The sequence below is a fragment of the Neomonachus schauinslandi genome, chromosome 13, assembly GCF_002201575.2.
Source record: "Neomonachus schauinslandi chromosome 13, ASM220157v2, whole genome shotgun sequence".
In the NCBI taxonomy this organism is placed as follows: domain Eukaryota; kingdom Metazoa; phylum Chordata; class Mammalia; order Carnivora; family Phocidae; genus Neomonachus; species Neomonachus schauinslandi.
In genome coordinates this window covers 38,940,865-38,957,983 of record NC_058415.1, presented here as the reverse complement: position 1 = coordinate 38,957,983, position 17,119 = coordinate 38,940,865, and the positions used below count along the sequence as shown (strand labels likewise).

Genomic DNA, 17,119 nt, shown 5'->3' with positions numbered 1-17,119 from the left:
TATTAAAAATAAAACCCTTAGGAATTTGATTATTCCTGAATAGTTCTTGATTGTAGATATAGTTTCTTTAAGACTATACGATGTTGAAATATTTGAAAACGATTTGCCTCCCGTGTTTAATTTTACTCCAGTGCTTTTGCAAAAACCTGAGACATCTCTCACAGAGCAGGAGGGTCCACTCAGGATCTTACAAAGAAGTTGGCCTCAATGTAAGGGACTGTGTACTACCTAATTGATGTATATGAATCCTAGGACTAAGCTAGTTCTCTAATGGCCAGTCATGGAAAAGACCATATAGAACAGCATCAGTCTGACCCATAATTTACCATTTGGTCAACTACCTCATGATCCAAGAGCAGTCACCAGTATATTGGTATAGTCCAATTGTAGGTCACATAGGATATTTTGTCAGGAAGTGCTTAAACTATCCCATAATCCCATAATGTGCTAAAAGCACGTTATAGATGTGGCTTGGTTTTTAAAGTTACTAAACATTTCTTGAGCCAACATAAAAATCAGTTCATGACTGTCACACCTCATCAATGTAATAGCTTGGCTTTTTTTCTCTAGCATTAACCATTGAATATTTTTATATAATGTATAAGGGATAAAATAGTAAAATAAGAGCTCAGGGAAAGATTATTTACCTTAAATTAATGTAATGATTACCATTATGGGAAACTTTGCTGTATTAATGTTATTTTACTGACTGCATTCTGTATTATTCTTTTGCAAAGTATATATTGCTGGAGCTTAGATAAGAAAAAATATATATACAGTCTGTTTTTCATTCTGCCATCATTAAAAGCAGAAAAATATATACTGTTTGAAGTGGATTCTGCCATCTTATACAAAAGTAGTATTATTTGGGGGCAGAATTTCTCTAATGGGCTTTCATAATTTTGCATGCCCTTTTGACTTTTATAATGGAATAGATCATTTCATCCTGTGACAATTCCTTAATTATCTTAATAATGTGAGTCCAAGTACATTAAAAATTTCAGTGCCTCTAAGAAAAAATAAAAACTTTAAGAGCTTTCTTTACCACTTGTGGGCCGGTGTCCATCGCGCTAGCTTCAAAGATGAAGGATGTAGACCACGTGGGGATCCCTTACTGCAAGGCTTTTAGCTTACATAGTTTAGATGTAGTATAAAACACACATGGCCTGGTAATTGGTCATTTGATTTATTGTGTGATAATGCATGTCTTCTGTTATGAGCACGGCTGCAGGTCCCCTGCCCACTTTTTGGCACTCTGAGCACCAGAAATGGTGCTTGATTATCTCGCTGTCCCCCTCAGTTCTAATGTACTGCAACACTTAGAAAGTGACCAAGAAATAAGACCATTGTGACATTGATTTAGCATAGTTAGGCATCTAGTCAACTCTAGGAAAGTTGTCCGGTACTTTTTCAAGCTCCCAAAGTTCTTTTTCTCCTTTCCTTCTTTCTACTGCTATTGTTATTTGCTTTGTTTGTTTGTTTTCCCACCTTCTGAGTCAGCACCAGGATGGACCCATTCATGCTTACAGCAGCTTTATTAGGACCTTTAAGGATATTCGAGGTAACTTCATAAATTACTGCCTTAGGATCCCAGGAGTCAAAATGTAATATCTTAAATTAAAAAAGAGAATAAGAAAAATCCTGCAACTTTCCCTCCTCTGGAAATCAATTAGCCAATCAATCTCTTTCTCACATTCTCACCTGTGTGTGGGCGCACACACACATAATTCATAAACATAATCACAAAACACGTTAATTTCTTCCCAAGTGTCCTACTAAGGCTGAGATTCAGATGGTTATAGTTTGACTTAGGGGGTAAATGGTAGAGAGAATTTCGAATCATATAATCCTTTTTCAGAAAAAGTGTGTGAAATGATAAAAATAAATAGCCATTTAGATTGACCAGGGCTGAGCAGCATTTTGCATGAAGTGTTTTGGCCCTGTCCCTTCCTTATCACTAGCTTTTATGTAGCAGAAGGTTTAGATTTACCTTAAGAGCTATGTGACTAATTCTCCCAAAAGGAAAGTCTAGTCCTTCCTTTACTCTGAATGGAACCATATCATTGCCTCTGGCCAATTAAGCTTTGTAGTCATTACGTGGATCTAGGCTCTATCCACATCTCTTCCTCTTTGTCTCTTGTTATGAACCTAGTTTAATGTGGGATGGTGGTGGAGGAGTGTATTGGGGGGGGACTTAAAAAAAAAGACTCTAAATGGTTCAGTTTCATAACTGATTGGTTTTAGGAAAAGCATTGCTTATTGAAGACAACACACCCCATTTCTTTTTTGCCGTTTGCGATAGATAGCAAGGAACTTTGTGTGTGTGCATTCATGCATGCCTGGGTAGATAATTTGAGTTTCAAGAGTTCAAGAACAGCCAGTTTAAGTTCCAGGTTTCATTATTTTGTATGGAAAACCAGATGTGAAGCCTCACCAGAATGCATTCTGTTTCACTTCTCACTCCACCTTGCCAGGAGCTCTTATATTTCTGTAATAATAGCCAGGGTTTTGTGCTTAGCAGCAGCTGCTTCTAACATCTGCCAGATAATTACTGAGCTGAATCAGAATTCACCTGCCTTAACCTAAAGTGTGGGATGAATTCCTGATCAAGGAATAAAAGATTGATTGCAGTTACATTTTTCTATGCTTGTTAATAATCACTGCTATAGACACCAGTAAAGAGCAGATGCTTTTCTGGGGGAGGTGTCAATGGGGAGGGAGGCGGAAAGGGGAAAAAAAAAAACAACCAGGAGCACCCACTTGTAACTACATATGTATGCATCTCACATTCCGCACAAGACACTGACATTTGTTAACACCATTGTAAAAAGATGCCGCCGCGTATGCTGCACATTCTAGATTTTCTGCAGCACCTGCTGATGATCGAGCCCCCTTTTATGTGTGAGTATCGGTGATTCAAAAGCTCATTATGGCTGTGTGTTACAACTTGTCTGTGAAAACCATTTCATGCTTTTGTAACTTCCCATTGCAGGGATGGATCCAGATAGAGACTCAGTGTGAACAGTTTGGCTTTCTTTTCTTCATTTATGTGAGAATGTAAATACCAGCAGAACTATGAGATTGTTACCTGTTCACATTGCACTGATGATTGGGAGCTCATTTGAAAATCATATTTTCCAACTACTAAGCCTTCAAGCTCCTTTGTAGGGAATGATCCTGCCTGTGTGTGCAGGCACGGTCTCTGGATTAATAGCGGATCACATTTCAGCATCACTAATGCTATTCTTCATCCTTTCACTCCATTTGTAACCAAAGGTTAGTTTACGTGTAAGAATCTCTAATACAGCTCTCAAAGAAGCTGTTTCAGTGTGTTTATTCAGTTCATAATTCATTTTTGGTGCCCTTCCTGGGATTTGGAGGTTTTATGTGCCATATGACTAGGCATGTATTAAAATTGCTTTGCATGTGCTGTTGCATTGTGGGAATCTTGTTCCGGTGTCCTCACTGTCTGTATTGGGGTAAATATTTATGAAAACTGCTTTCTTTCCTCTTTCTCACTGCTGTCTAAAATATCATAAAAATATTTGTAAAACTCCCTGTCCCCTATCCTTGGTAAAAGGAAAAACAGTTTGGGACAAATATAGAGGAAAATTCATTTTTGGCATTGTTTGGGATAGAAACATTTTTTTCCTTCTCAAAACATTTTAAAAACACAATCCTTTGAACTGATTATTATTATCTTTGCTAGTGTGTTCTGGCTTTCCCTTTACCTTTATTGAATCTTCAGAAATAATACTTTTTTTTAAGATTTTATTTTTCATTTATTTAAGAGAGAGAGACAGAGAGCAAGAGAGAACATAAGCAGGGGAAGAGGCAGCGGGAGAGGGACAAGCAGACTCCCCGCTGAGCAGAGAGCCTGATGACTTGGGGCTCCATCCCAGGACCCCCGAGACCATGATCTGTGCTGAAGGCAGACACTTAACCGACTGAGCCACCCAGGCGCCCCAATACCAGTTTTCTTGAATAGGCTTTTTAGGTTTATCTTTATTTGTCTTTGTATAAAATAGAATCAATCTTCCTGACATAATGCGTTATACATTTTTTTACTCATTATTTTGGGAAGGGATAAATTCAAATTTACTATTCAATATATTTTTAACACCATAGAGAAGGTGTTTTTGTAGATGAATAAATTAAGTAGGACCAGAATTAGAATGTGACTCTGTCTCCCAGTGTACTCCTAAACCCTCTGAACTGTGCTTTCTGCTTTATTTTTTGGTCCTGGAGGTGAAAGTGTCATGAAGAGAGACTCCCAAGTGTACACAGAGTCTGCCCAGAGTGATCAGGCGTGACCAGGCTAGCTTATGCCCTGGTAAAGCACTGTTTTATATTTGTTTTATGCTTTTCAGCTACAATAGCCGCATGAAAAGTGACATCCTTCTTGTGATTAAGGATATGGAGATTTGGTAGTGGTGATTTACCCTCCCATTACACTCTGATGAGCACACAGAGCTGTGTCTTCTGACTCCAAATTTAAGTGACCTCACAGAGTGAATGCTTTTTATGGAATATCCAGTATGTCTGAAATTACATATTTTCCTCCCTTAGTAAATTATACCAGTGGCATAATTCGGATTTTATTATGACATAAAAGACAGTCCTTTGATCCGTGCCCTCCCCTGCTAAGGTTTTATGTACTTATTGTCTTCATGGGTAAGTTATGGATAGCTAGTTTAATAGTCTTCATGATTTTTATATTGTGTAATTTTGATACGTACTTCTTTTTTAGTTGCACAAGTGCAGAACCAGTTTGTAGTTCAGTGTTTCTCTTACCTAACTATTCCTTAAGTTGAGGATCTTGGAGGTATATTGGTTATCTAGCCTTTTATAGGACAGCAGTAAACTTGAATTTTCAAATATCAGTTTCTAAACATTCTAGCTGTAGTCAACATCTTGCTCAGTGCCTTCCACATTACAGGCATTCAGCCAATACTTGTTTAATTACTAAGTGACCATTCAAGTGTAAACATCAGGCTTTTCTCTAAAACCAAAATAACTTATTACAGAGTTGCTACAAATTAGTAAGAGAGTCTTCCCATAAACTTCAGTTTATGCTGAAGTTTATAAACTGCTAGTTTGAACCTCAGACTTTCGGGTTCATAACTTAATAGAGCTAACATATAATTATTATATATTTGTTAATTCCCATAATTAATTATGTATTATGGAAGAATGTAAAGTAATTTGGGGTAGCCAGTATTTTAGCGGAGTATGTGTAATTTGTTCCTGCTAAGGAACCCAAAAGTCTTTGGATGAAATTAATGTTATTACTGACATTTATATTTGTAAGGATTAGTAGATCTTTTTAAAAAGATTTTATTTATTTATTTGAGAAAGGGAGAGAGAGCACGAGCTGGGGTTGGGGCAGAGGGAGAGGGAAAAGCAGCCTCCCCCCTGCTGAGCAGGGAGCTGCACGAGGGGCTGGATCCTAGGACCCTGGCAAACGCTTAACCAACTGAGCCACTCAGGTGCCCCAGGATTAATAGATCTTTCTAAAAATTGCTGTTAGTTTTGTTATTTGGAAATTGAAATAATGCTGCTTTTCTCCCCCATATGATTATTGGTAAACATATAGTTTATCAGCATTTTAAAGTTTAATTGTTGTTTAAAATTTAAAGTAAAAACTTTAAACTTTAATCTGTTATTTTTGCATATAGGATGCTTTATCCTTTGGAAGTTTGGAGTCTCTGCTGAGTAAGCTGATTAAATGAGTTGTGTGAAAAAGTAGGGATGAAGGGACAAGATCATTTTATTTCTGTATTTTGGAATCTTTTCCTGTTAGGCACAACTTTGCTTTCCTTCTTTTTTTTTTTTTTTCATGGACTGTGTTCTGTTCCAGAATTACTTATGTGCCCGCAGAACATTTGGAAGAGTTCAAAATAAGTTTGGGGCAACAATCTGGAGGAATAATGGCCCTGGATATTTTTTCTTCATCCTCTGGCAGGTGAGTGAAGCAGTGAGCTTGGTGCAGGGAGTGAATGATGCAGCAAGTTCCAAAGGAGACTTTGAAGCCAGAGTCAGCAGGACTAGCAATGAAAAAGAATGATTTCCTTTTGTCTCTTTCCAGATTTAAAAAAAAAAAAATTCACCCCATCCTCCGCATTACTTAAGAAAGTATCATACAGTGTGGAAAATACATGAAAACTCAAATCAAGAAATTAAAATCATCTTAAGCTGCACCACTCTGCATAGTACTCTTCATATACTAAGTTTGGGGAATTCTCAGATCTCAGTATTATTTCATTAATTCACTGGCGCCTACAGTTTGTATGATACTGTATCATGCCTTTTCCTCTCTCATCAATGTTTTCAAACATGTTCAGAAATTTTATTTATTTTTTTATTAACATACATACAGATTCAGAAACATTTTTAATGGTTATTTCTTACTTTTTTGGAAAGTGTTGAGCTGAACATCATGAGCATTAACAACATAAGGAATGACCAACACATTTATAGGGGCTTATCTGGGTTGATGAAAGGATTCATGGATTATAGAATCGTTTGAAGGAAATGGGGGTTTTGTATCAGAGGATTCAGGATGTTAGTCTTCTTATAGCTAAAAAGGCAGGAAGATGTGATCCACTATATCTGAGAGTGTGTTCGAGTAGCCCCCTGAGCTTGGACTTGATGTGTAAGATCCTCCCCCTCCCTGTGGCTGTCACTGAATATTTTCGGAACTCATTTTAAGTTCTCATTATTGTCTGTGTTCCATACCTTGCTTCTTCTCTCCTATTCCTTCCAACTCTGTTTCCCAAGGGTTAGACTCCTGTTCATCTCTCTGCCCTGCATCTTCAGGATACAGCTTCCCTCAGTCTATCTTGTTCTCAGTCTGCTTCTTAACATCCTTTTTAAAAATCCCCTTTTTGAAAAAATAAAATTAAATTAAATCCGTTATGTGGATCCATTCCCAAAAGTCTTGTCTCACTGTCAGGCTTAGGCTATTGGATCCCAGCCTCATTCAGAACCTTCTTCCTCAACTTGCTCAGGAGAGGAATTCAAACATACAACAGTAGGTAGTACAGCTAGGCAGATAGATTTTCCCTTAACAGTTGAAAAGCAAAAATCTAACATTTAGGTCAAAGGAAGAATGACATGTTTAGGGAGACCCTGGACAGTTAGTTGCTTTCCAAAGATGTTGTGAAACATATTCAAACATAGACGATTATTGGGTTTTATGACTTCTGATCTCAGAGTCAAAAGGTTATGTGATTTGACAGAGTTCAGTATTCCTGTCACTGGAGAATAGATGTAATTTGAGTGTATACTTTCTTTAGATTATTCAGTTTCTATAAAAATCAGTTGCAAACATTTATTAAATCAAAATTTTTATAGCTTTCTTTGCTTTCAAAGGAATATGTGGACATTCATCTTTAGAAAGCCAAGTTTAACTAACAGCGTTAAGGACACACCATAATTGCTTAACCGTTCTCTATTGCCCTTACAATTTCACTCATTAATACAAAGTATACCTTTGGGAAAACAAAGTATTTATCAATATGGTTATTTATAGTTTAATTTGCAATTAGTTAACAGACTGGACACATTTTGTTATGCCTGGCATTTGGCAAAATTGAATTCCTACAGAAATTGAAAAGTGACCTTAAATAGAAGGACATCGTGAACTGCTTTCTGTAAGGAGTATTCTGTGTGTGGTCCTTCTGGCTGGAGTGAAGTTGGACTTCAAGCATTTTATATTTTTCTTGAAGGGAAAACACTGGCCCATTCTTAGGAGACAGAGATGCTAAATTTCTGCCTTACTTGATGATAAGTTCTTTCAAGTCAGGGATCGATCAGGGCTGTGTAAGCTTATAACCCATATGGTGCTTCTACCTTTTGTATGTTGTGTTTAAGAAATACTTGAAGTTTTTTCTTTAATTCTGATATTTTCCCCTTCTTGTTCCTTTTCCTTATTCTCCCACGTTTCCTTGGGAAAGAAACAGACTAGCTAAGAATTTTAGTGTTCAGCTCTATCTCCAGACTAAGTTATGGTAGATTGATTCTAATGTCAGGTTTTTATTTTCATTTGATTAGGTTTTCTTTCCCCCTTAATGTAAAATGGGCCAAGTGTGGTGAAAATATGAAGTAGTTCTGATTTTTAGCAAATCAGTAGTAAAGTATATATAAGACAAACTTGCACAGTTTTACTAGGATTTTGGAGTATTCACTGTGTAAATTTTTAACAGAGACATTCCAGAACTACCAGAGCGAGAAGAAGGAGAGGGAGAAGAAAGTGAGCTTCAAAATTCAGCATACAGTAATTGGAACCAGCCCAGGCGGTAAGAACTATTTCTGTCTTCTGCCTACTCAGTGTTTAAAGATAGGGAGGTGTGGTTTTAAGTACTGGATTACAACTTGGCACTGTGACATAGGGCAGGGTGTTCTAATATCCCTTACCCTCCATTTCTTCCTGTGTGCAGTGGAGAGGATACTGTGTTATTACACAGGGTCTAAACTAAACACGTATACAAGGGTTTGGCACATAGTAGGGGCTAAATATGATTAACTAGAGAAAATTATGCATAGGTAGCTGGAATGGATAGTATTTTCTATAGAGTTCAATCTTGGGTTTACCACCAAATGTTAATTTAAATTTTTTCTAGCATTTGCAACATATATATTCAAAATGTGTGTGTGTGTGTGTGTGTGTGTGTGTGTGTGTGTGTGTGTAAGCATCTTGTTATCACAGCCTGCAGTTATTTTAACCCATGCTCTGTCTGGAACCAATTTCATATATAGTAGAAAAATAGCTTTCCTAAATATGTTCAGATATATCGCTGTGCATCACTAAGGCATATTTTTGTGTTCATGCTGAGTAAAATCAAATTCAGTTTCATAGGAATTTATTGAGTCCTGATTGTGGATGCAGATGATTTTGTGAATAACAGGCAAGTATGAGACCTAAATCCTGCCTTCAAGGAAGTGTCATGTACTGGGATAGGCAAGATGTGGAGACACAAAATAATTAAAGAAAAATGTAAGGTAAATGTAAAATATATTAAGTATAAAATATTAGTCGTCTTGGCTATCCCCTCTAAACAGATCCACAGGTGACCATCATAATGATTTCTTGCACTTAGGAAACACTTAATATTTATTCTACAATAAATACATAAAATACTCCAGAGAGAAAAATTTCTACTCTTCAGAGATGTAACATGGTTCGATGGTTTTCGTTGCTTACATTTAAACATTTTTAGGTTGAGTCCTATTCAAAGTATAGAAAACATACTATATTGCTTTCACAAAAAACAATAAGCATTACTGGCCATTTAAAATGACTTTTTGATTGGAATTCTTTAAAAAGCTATTAGCCTACTTAAAGAAATCAAGGTCTCTCTACATCATTACTCACATTGAGAACAGAATATAAATGCTAGATCTGTGGCAGAAAATATGTCATTTCTTATTTATATGAGGATAAAAGCAAAAGGGAGTTAGATGAAATTATTTTGTAGCTGGTGATCATAGTGATAAACTTGAATTTTGTTGGAGGGCAGTAATCACAGGCAAAGAAAAAGATAGATTTTTCAGTTTTAATAATGCTGTTGGAGGAAAAGTAGAATTTAGAAGGCAATATGCAAAATGTTTGGCATCCATAAGAGCCATGTTAGAATTCTAACTTCGACAGTTCTTAAGGTAAATTTCTTTTTTTTTTTTAGTTTTTTATTTATTTATTTGAGAGAGAGAGAATGAGATAGAGCATGAGAGGGGGGAGGGTCAGAGGGAGAAGCAGACTCCCTGCTGAGCAGGGAGCCCGATGTGGGACTCGATCCCAGGACTCCAGGATCATGACCTGAGCCGAAGGCAGTCGCTTAACCAACTGAGCCACCCAGGCGCCCCTTAAGGTAAATTTCTTAATCTCTGCTAGCTCTCAGTTACTTCATCTGTAAAATGGGATTAATAATAGAATCTTTTAAATTTGGAGAATTCACTGTAATAAAGCATGTAAAATTTTTAGCATAGTGAGCACCAAGTCTCAGGGGCTGGCCTGGTCGATAATCACCATCATCACTAATAACTAAGCAAATAGAAAATGTTGGACACAGGAATCACTTTGAAATTTTATTATGAGAAAAATTTGGGTGTAGTTTCTGAACTGGGAGATTTTTATACTTTTAGCCTCACTTGAATCTTCATATCAGCCTGAGATATCTCTAAAGGTGGTAACTACCTTATGGAGAGAATATGTGTGGAGCTTCAAGATATCTTAAGAAGATACCCTGCACTCACTAACAAACGTACTTTTTTGGGAAAAGTTCACAGAATAGTAAGTGGATGCTTACCAAAATAACCAGAACTTTTAATAAATTAAGAGCAAGTGTTATGAATATGCTTTACAACATGGGAAACGTGATGGGACATTCATTTATACTGTTAAAAGAAGTTTACTTTATGTGGAAATAGAGAATATTTTTTAGAAAATACAAATTTTAAGATCATAAATAAGCTGTTACTTTTATTTTGCATGTGATTTCCATTTACAGAATAGGTAGCATACTCTGTGTATCACTTTCCAGCTTGTTACTTTTCTCTCAGTCCAGTGAGCTTACAAAGAATGAAATTCAGGATGTCTTGGATGTCTATCGTGATGACACTTCATTCAGTGTAGTTGTTGCAGTGAATTTCAATGTATGAATACACCACCCTTTATTCCCAGGTCAATATTTGACTACTTAACACTTACTAATGTAATAATTCTGTGCAATAAATATCTCTATTTCCTTATATATATATATATCTATGAGAATTTATATAGGTATATATCCATAAGAGGAATTGCTGTCTCATAGATTTATTTATTTTTTTTAAAAAGATTTTATGTATTTATTTGACAGAAAGCACACAAGCAGGGGGAGAGGCAGGGAGAGGAAAAAGCAGGCTCCCTGCTGAGCAGGGAGCCCCACACCAGGCTCTATCCCAGGACCCTTGAGATCATGACCTGAGCTGAAGGCAGACACTTAACTGACTGAGCCACACAGGTGCCCCTGGCTCATAGATTTAAATGTACTGTTTACTTTATCAGAAGTTGTCAACTCGCTTTTTATGGTGGCTGTACCAATTTTTACTTCAATTCTCAATATATGCGAGTTCCCTTTTCCTCACATCCTTGTTGCCACATCATATGATCATTGAAACAACACGTTTTTGTCAACCTGATAGTTAGAAAATGGTATCTTGTCTTAATAAACAATGTCTGAGCAAAACAGGATTAAGGTGGTGGGGTGCACATTTTCTCACTTGTCCATGTGGATTGAATTTTGTATCTTGCTTACATTGCTTCAGTAATCATAATCTCAATCATCATAATAAGAGTAATAAAAGATTGATTGATTGATTGCTGTATGCCAAAGCTTCGTGTTGCACTTTGCATACATTCATTAATTTAATCCTCACAGCAAACCCTGATGTAGAGCGACTTACTGGCTCCATTTCACAGAGGAAGGTAAGAGAGAGACTAAATAAGTTGCAGAGGGTCACACAACTGTTACGTAGTAAAAAATCAGGACTCAAACCCAGGGACTCAGTTCAGAGCTCAGGCAGCCTGGGCTCAGATCCCTTTTACCTTTGCTTTTCTGAATTTCATTCTTTGTAAGCCCGTGTATAGGGCTCAAGAAAGGCTGCCACTTTTCCATACAACTAACTCTGAACATGTTCTCTAAAACTTTACTTTTATAGGTCTCCTTTTTCTGTCCAAGGAATGTTTCCCATGTTCCGTTCAGTGAGGGAGTCTGGTTCCTCAGCACTGTGGTCATTTTGGCAGCTCTGTGTTCCTCTTCAATCTTCTCCAGTATTTTAAGTAGTTATGGCCTTTCTTCCAGAGAGTACACTGTATTTGAAAACATTTTGCTGTCTGCCAGACCCCATGTAAGCGTACAGGGCTATTATCCAAAGATTGTTTAACCTCTCTGCTCCTCTTCCCTTTATGAAATGGGGCTAATAAGAGTATCCATCTCAAAAAAAAAAAAAAAAAAAGAGTATCCATCTCATAGGGATGAAGTGAGAATTAAATGAAAGTATGTGGAATTCACCTAGAGAATAATGCTGAGCACAAAATAAGCTCTTGAGTGTTTGCTGCTATTATTTTTATTATTTAAGAAATTATAAGAATCACTTTCCAATTCACACTAACTACAGAGAACCCTAGGAGACATTTTCTTTCTTTTTTTTTTTTTATTTATTTTTTCCTTTATAAGAGAAGGGTTAAGTAGTCCTATGAATGTATTCTGAATTCTTAAATGTTTACTACAAATGGCTAAATATACTGACTTCTTTATTTCGCCTTGTTATCTTAGGAACTGCTTTCAGAAACAAGGAAGGATTTTGGTTCTTGTCTTTCACAGAATTCCCATAGTGAAAGAAAATGATGACTAGGATTTTAACTAGTTTAAACTATTCAAACAAACATTATTAAGATTCAGGAACATGGTGACATCCTTTCAAACTAAATAGAGTTTCTAGGATTTTAGGTTTCTAATAAGGAGAAAAAAACGCTGACCTCGGGTACCTCCATCTGACTGGGGACTGTCGTCCCCCCCAGCCCCCACCCCCAGTGCTCTTTTATCCCCAGCCTTTTCTTACTGGATCGCCCTCACCACACGAGAGTCCTTACTCCAACCTTTCCTCTCCTCTGGGATCTCCTCAAAGCTCCTCAGATTGAGGGCATCTGTTTGGACCATGCTCTCTTCTCCTGTTTAACGTCCAACACTGACTCCCTTCCTGCAGCACAGAGCCGATTACAGTCTCATTATCTCAGAGCTCTTGGCTAGAGTTCTCTGCATTTCTCCTCGCAGCCAGACACCTCACTGCAAATGTCCTTATTCTTCTGTCCCAGCCTTTTCATAAGACAGGAACTTACTGCATTCATAGCTCTTACAGCTATATGCAGTTATTAACTCTGAGTGTCTGTGTGTGTTACACGGGTGGAGGAAGTACATTCAAGGCAGAGGAGGTAGCAAGCACCAATGCCCCAAAGCGGGAGAGCATGCCTGATGAACTTCAGGAAGAGCAAGAAGATGCTGTGGTAGCTGGAGTGGAGAGCGGAGGCCAGAGAGCTGTGGGAGATGAGTTTAGGGGGGTGGTGGTGGGATCAAATCATGAAGGGTACTGTCAGCCCCTGCTTTCCATGCCCTGACTGTTAGTTACTGGGTCTGCCTTGGCAAAGAAGACTTCTACAGGGATAAGCCTCTGACATAGCATGTGCAGGAATGTTCTTTTCCTTGATTTGATTGCCAAGCTTAGAAGTTACCATCTGTTCGGGAGTCGTTGAATTTCTTGATTACTTAATGTCTGCAATATTAGAGCTCCTGGAAAATCGTACTTTTATATTGGTCCACGTCCCAACCCGGAGTGTGAGTCCAGTATTTACTTGTAACAAATCAGCTTCAGAAATACATTAGTGTTTATCAGACCCTATAAAACACATAATTGGGAAACTATTTAAAATGATTTTGTTGGGGTGCCTGGGTGGCTCAGTTGTTAAGCGTCTGCCTTTGGCTCAGGTCATGGTCCCAGGGTACTGGGATCAAGTCCCACATCGGGCTCCCTGCTCAGCAGGAAGCCTGCTTCTCCGTCTCCCACTCCCCCTGCTTTTGTTCCCTCTCTCTCTGCCTCTCTCTGTCAAAAAATAAAATCTTAAATAAACAAAATGATTTTGTTTTACTACTGTTAAAACCTTAATAAATTGATAAAATTGGCAAAAATTAACTTATATTACATTTTATTACATTTTTAAAAATTTAGTTATAATTTTTGACCATGTGAACCATTTTTAAGTATGCAGATCAGTGGCATTAAGAACACTCACATTGCTGTGTCACCATCACTACCATCTATCTCCAGAACACTTAGATCATCTTACGAAACTGAAAATCTGTCTGCAGTAAATATTAAATAATAATTCCCCATTTCTGCCCTCCCCACTTGCTGACAACCACCATTCTACTTTCTTTTAACCCCAGTTTTACTGAGAAATAATTGAACATACATCACTTTGTAAGTGATGTAAGGCATATAACATGTTGGCCTGATTTTATATATATTGTAGAAAGATTATCGCAGTAGGTTTTAGGTCTTACATTTAAGTCCTTAATCCATCCAGTAGGTTTCAGGATTTACATTTAAGTCCTTAATCCAAGTTAATTTTTGTGAGTGGTGTAAAATATGGGTCACCTTCGTTCTTTTACATGTAAATATTCAATTATCCCAGCTCCATTTACTGAAGAGACTGTCTTTTCTCCATTGAATATTCTTGCCTCCCTTGTCAAATATTAGTTGACCTTATATTCTTGGGTTTATTTCTGGGCTCTTGATTCTATTCCATTGGTCTATGTGTCTGTTTTATGCTGGTACTAGACTTTTGATGACTTAAAACTTTATAGTATAGCTTCAAATCAGGAAGCGTGATGCCTCCTGCTTTGTTCTTTTTTTCTCAGGGTTTCCTTGACTATTCAGTCTTTTGTGATTCTATATAAATTTCATCAGTGTTTTTTCTATTTCTTTAAAAAATGCCCTTGGAATCTTGGTAGGAATTGCATTGAATCTGTAGATGGCTTTTGTTTTGTTTTTTTTTTTAAAGAGATTTTTTATTTATTTATTTGACAGAGAGAGACACACAGAGAGAGGGAACACAAGCGGGGGAGCAGGAGAGGGAGAAGCAGGCTTCCTGCCAAGCAGGGAGCCCGATGCGGGGCTCGATCCCAGGACCCTGGGATCATGAGCTGAGCCGAAGGCAGATGCTTAATGACTGAGCCACCCAGGCGCCCCGCTGTAGATGGCTTTTGATAGCATTTCATGTTTTAGCAATATTCTTCCAACCCATGAACACAGGATACCTTTCCATTTCTGTCTTCTTTGATTTATTTTATCAATGTCTTGTTTTCAGAGTAGAGATATTTCCTCTTTAAGTGTTATTACTATTTTATTATTTTTGATGCTATTGTAAATGAGATCGATTTTTTTTTTTCCAGGAAGTTTGTTATTAGTGTATAGAAGTGCTACTTGTTTTTGCATGTTAATTTTGTATCCCACATCTTTACTGAATTCATTGATTAGATCTGACAGTTTTTTGGTTGAGTTTTTAGGATTTTTTAATATGTAAAATTATGTCATCTACAAATAGAGACAGTTTTACTTCTTCCTTTCCAAGTCTGATACTTTTTATTTTTCTTGCCTGATTGCTGTAGGTAGGCTGTCCAGTACTGTGTTGACTAAGTGTGGTCAAAGTGGGCGCCTTTGTCTTATTCCTGATCTTAGAGGAAAAGCTTTCATCCTTTCGCTATTGAGTATGATGTTAGCTTCAGCCTTGCTATATATGGCCTTTATTATGTGGAGATATGTTCCTTCTATGCCTAATTTGTTGAGTTTTTATCATGAAAGGATGTCAGCTTTTGTCAAATGCTTTTTTCCCTCTGTCTATGAAATGTTCATATAATTCTTTTATTTTGTTCTATTAATGTGATTTGTCACATTGGTTGATTTGCCTAGGTGGTACCATCCCTGCATCTCAGGGATACATCCTGCTTAATCTTGGTGTGTGGTCCTTTTAATGTGCTGCGGAATTCAGTTTGCTAATATTTTTTTTTTCATTTTCATTTTATTTTATTTTAATTTTTTATTGTTATGTTAATCACCATACATTACATCATTAGTTTTAGATGTAGTGTTCCTAACTCATTTTTTTTTATTCTTATGTTAATCCCCATACATTACATCATTAGTTTTAGATGAAGTGTTCCATGATTCATTGTTTGTGCATAACACCCAGTGCTCCATGCAGAACACGCCCTCCTCAATACCCACCACCAGGCTAACCCATCCTCCCACCCCCCTCCCCTCTAGAACCCTGTTTGTTTTTCAGAGTCCATCGTCTCTCATGGTTCGTCTACCCCTCCGATTTCCCCCGCTTCATTCTGCCCCTCCCGCTACCTTCTTCTTCTTCTTCTTCTTTTTTTTCTTAACATATATTGCATTATTTGTTTCAGAGGTACAGATCTGAGATTCAACAGTCTTGCACAATTCACAGCACTTACCAGAGCACATACCCTCCCCAGTGTCTGTCACCCAGTCACCCCATCCTTCCCACCCCACCCCCCACTCCAGCAACCCTCAGTTTGTTTCCTGAGATTAAGAATTCCTCATATCAGTGAGATCATATGATACATGTCTTTCTCTGTTTGACTTATTTCACTCAACATAATACCCTCCAGTTCCATCCACGTCGTTGCAAATGGCAAGATCTCATTCCTTTTGATGGCTGCATAATATTCCATTGTATATATATACCACATCTTCTTTATCCATTCATCTGTCGATGGACATCTTGGCTCTTTCCACAGTTTGGCTATTGTGGACATTGCTGCTATAAACATCGGGGTGCACGTACCCCTTCGGATCCCTACTTTTGTATCTTTGGGGTAAATACCCGGTAGTGCAATTGCTGGATCATATGGTAGCTCTATTTTCAACTTTTTGAGGAACCTCCATACAGTTTTCCAGAGTGGCTGCACCAGCTTGCATTCCCACCAACAGTGTAGGAGGGTTCCCCTTTCTCCGCATCCCCGCCAACATCTGTCGTTTCCTGACTTGTTAATTTTAGCCATTCTGACTGGTGTGAGGTGGTATCTCATTGAGGTTTTGATTTGGATTTCCCTGATGCCGAGCGATATTGAGCACTTTTTCATGTGTCTGTTGGCCATTTGGATGTCTTCTTTGGAAAAATGTCTGTTCATGTCTTCTGCCCATTTCTTGATTGGATTCTTTGTTCTTTGGGTGTTGAGTTTGATGAGTTCTTTATAGATTTTGGATACTAGCCCTTTATCTGATATGTCATTTGCAAATATCTTCTCCCATTCTGTCGGTTGTCTTTTGGTTTTGTTGACTGTTTCCTTTGCTTTGCAAAAGCTTTTTATCTTGATGAAGTCCCAATAGTTCATTTTTGCCCTTGCCTCCCTTGCCTTTGGCGATGTTTCTCGGAAGAAGTTGCTTCGGCTGAGGTCAAAGAGGTTGCTGCCTGTGTTCTCCTTTAGGATGTTGATGGACTCCTGTCTCACACTGAGGTCTTTCAACCATTTGGAGTCTATTTTTGTGTGTGGTGTAA

The 17,119-nt window shown here is 37.6% G+C and overlaps 1 protein-coding gene across 1 annotated transcript in view; it reads left to right on the top strand.

Moving 5' to 3' along the window:
* Positions 1–17,119, top strand: part of MPDZ (multiple PDZ domain crumbs cell polarity complex component) — a 148,887-nt gene that overhangs the window by 73,250 nt on the left and 58,518 nt on the right. Inside the window, 2 exon segments of the mRNA XM_021682415.2 lie at positions 5,861–5,965; positions 8,208–8,300. Of these exon segments, the coding sequence (XP_021538090.1) occupies positions 5,861–5,965; positions 8,208–8,300 (198 nt within the window).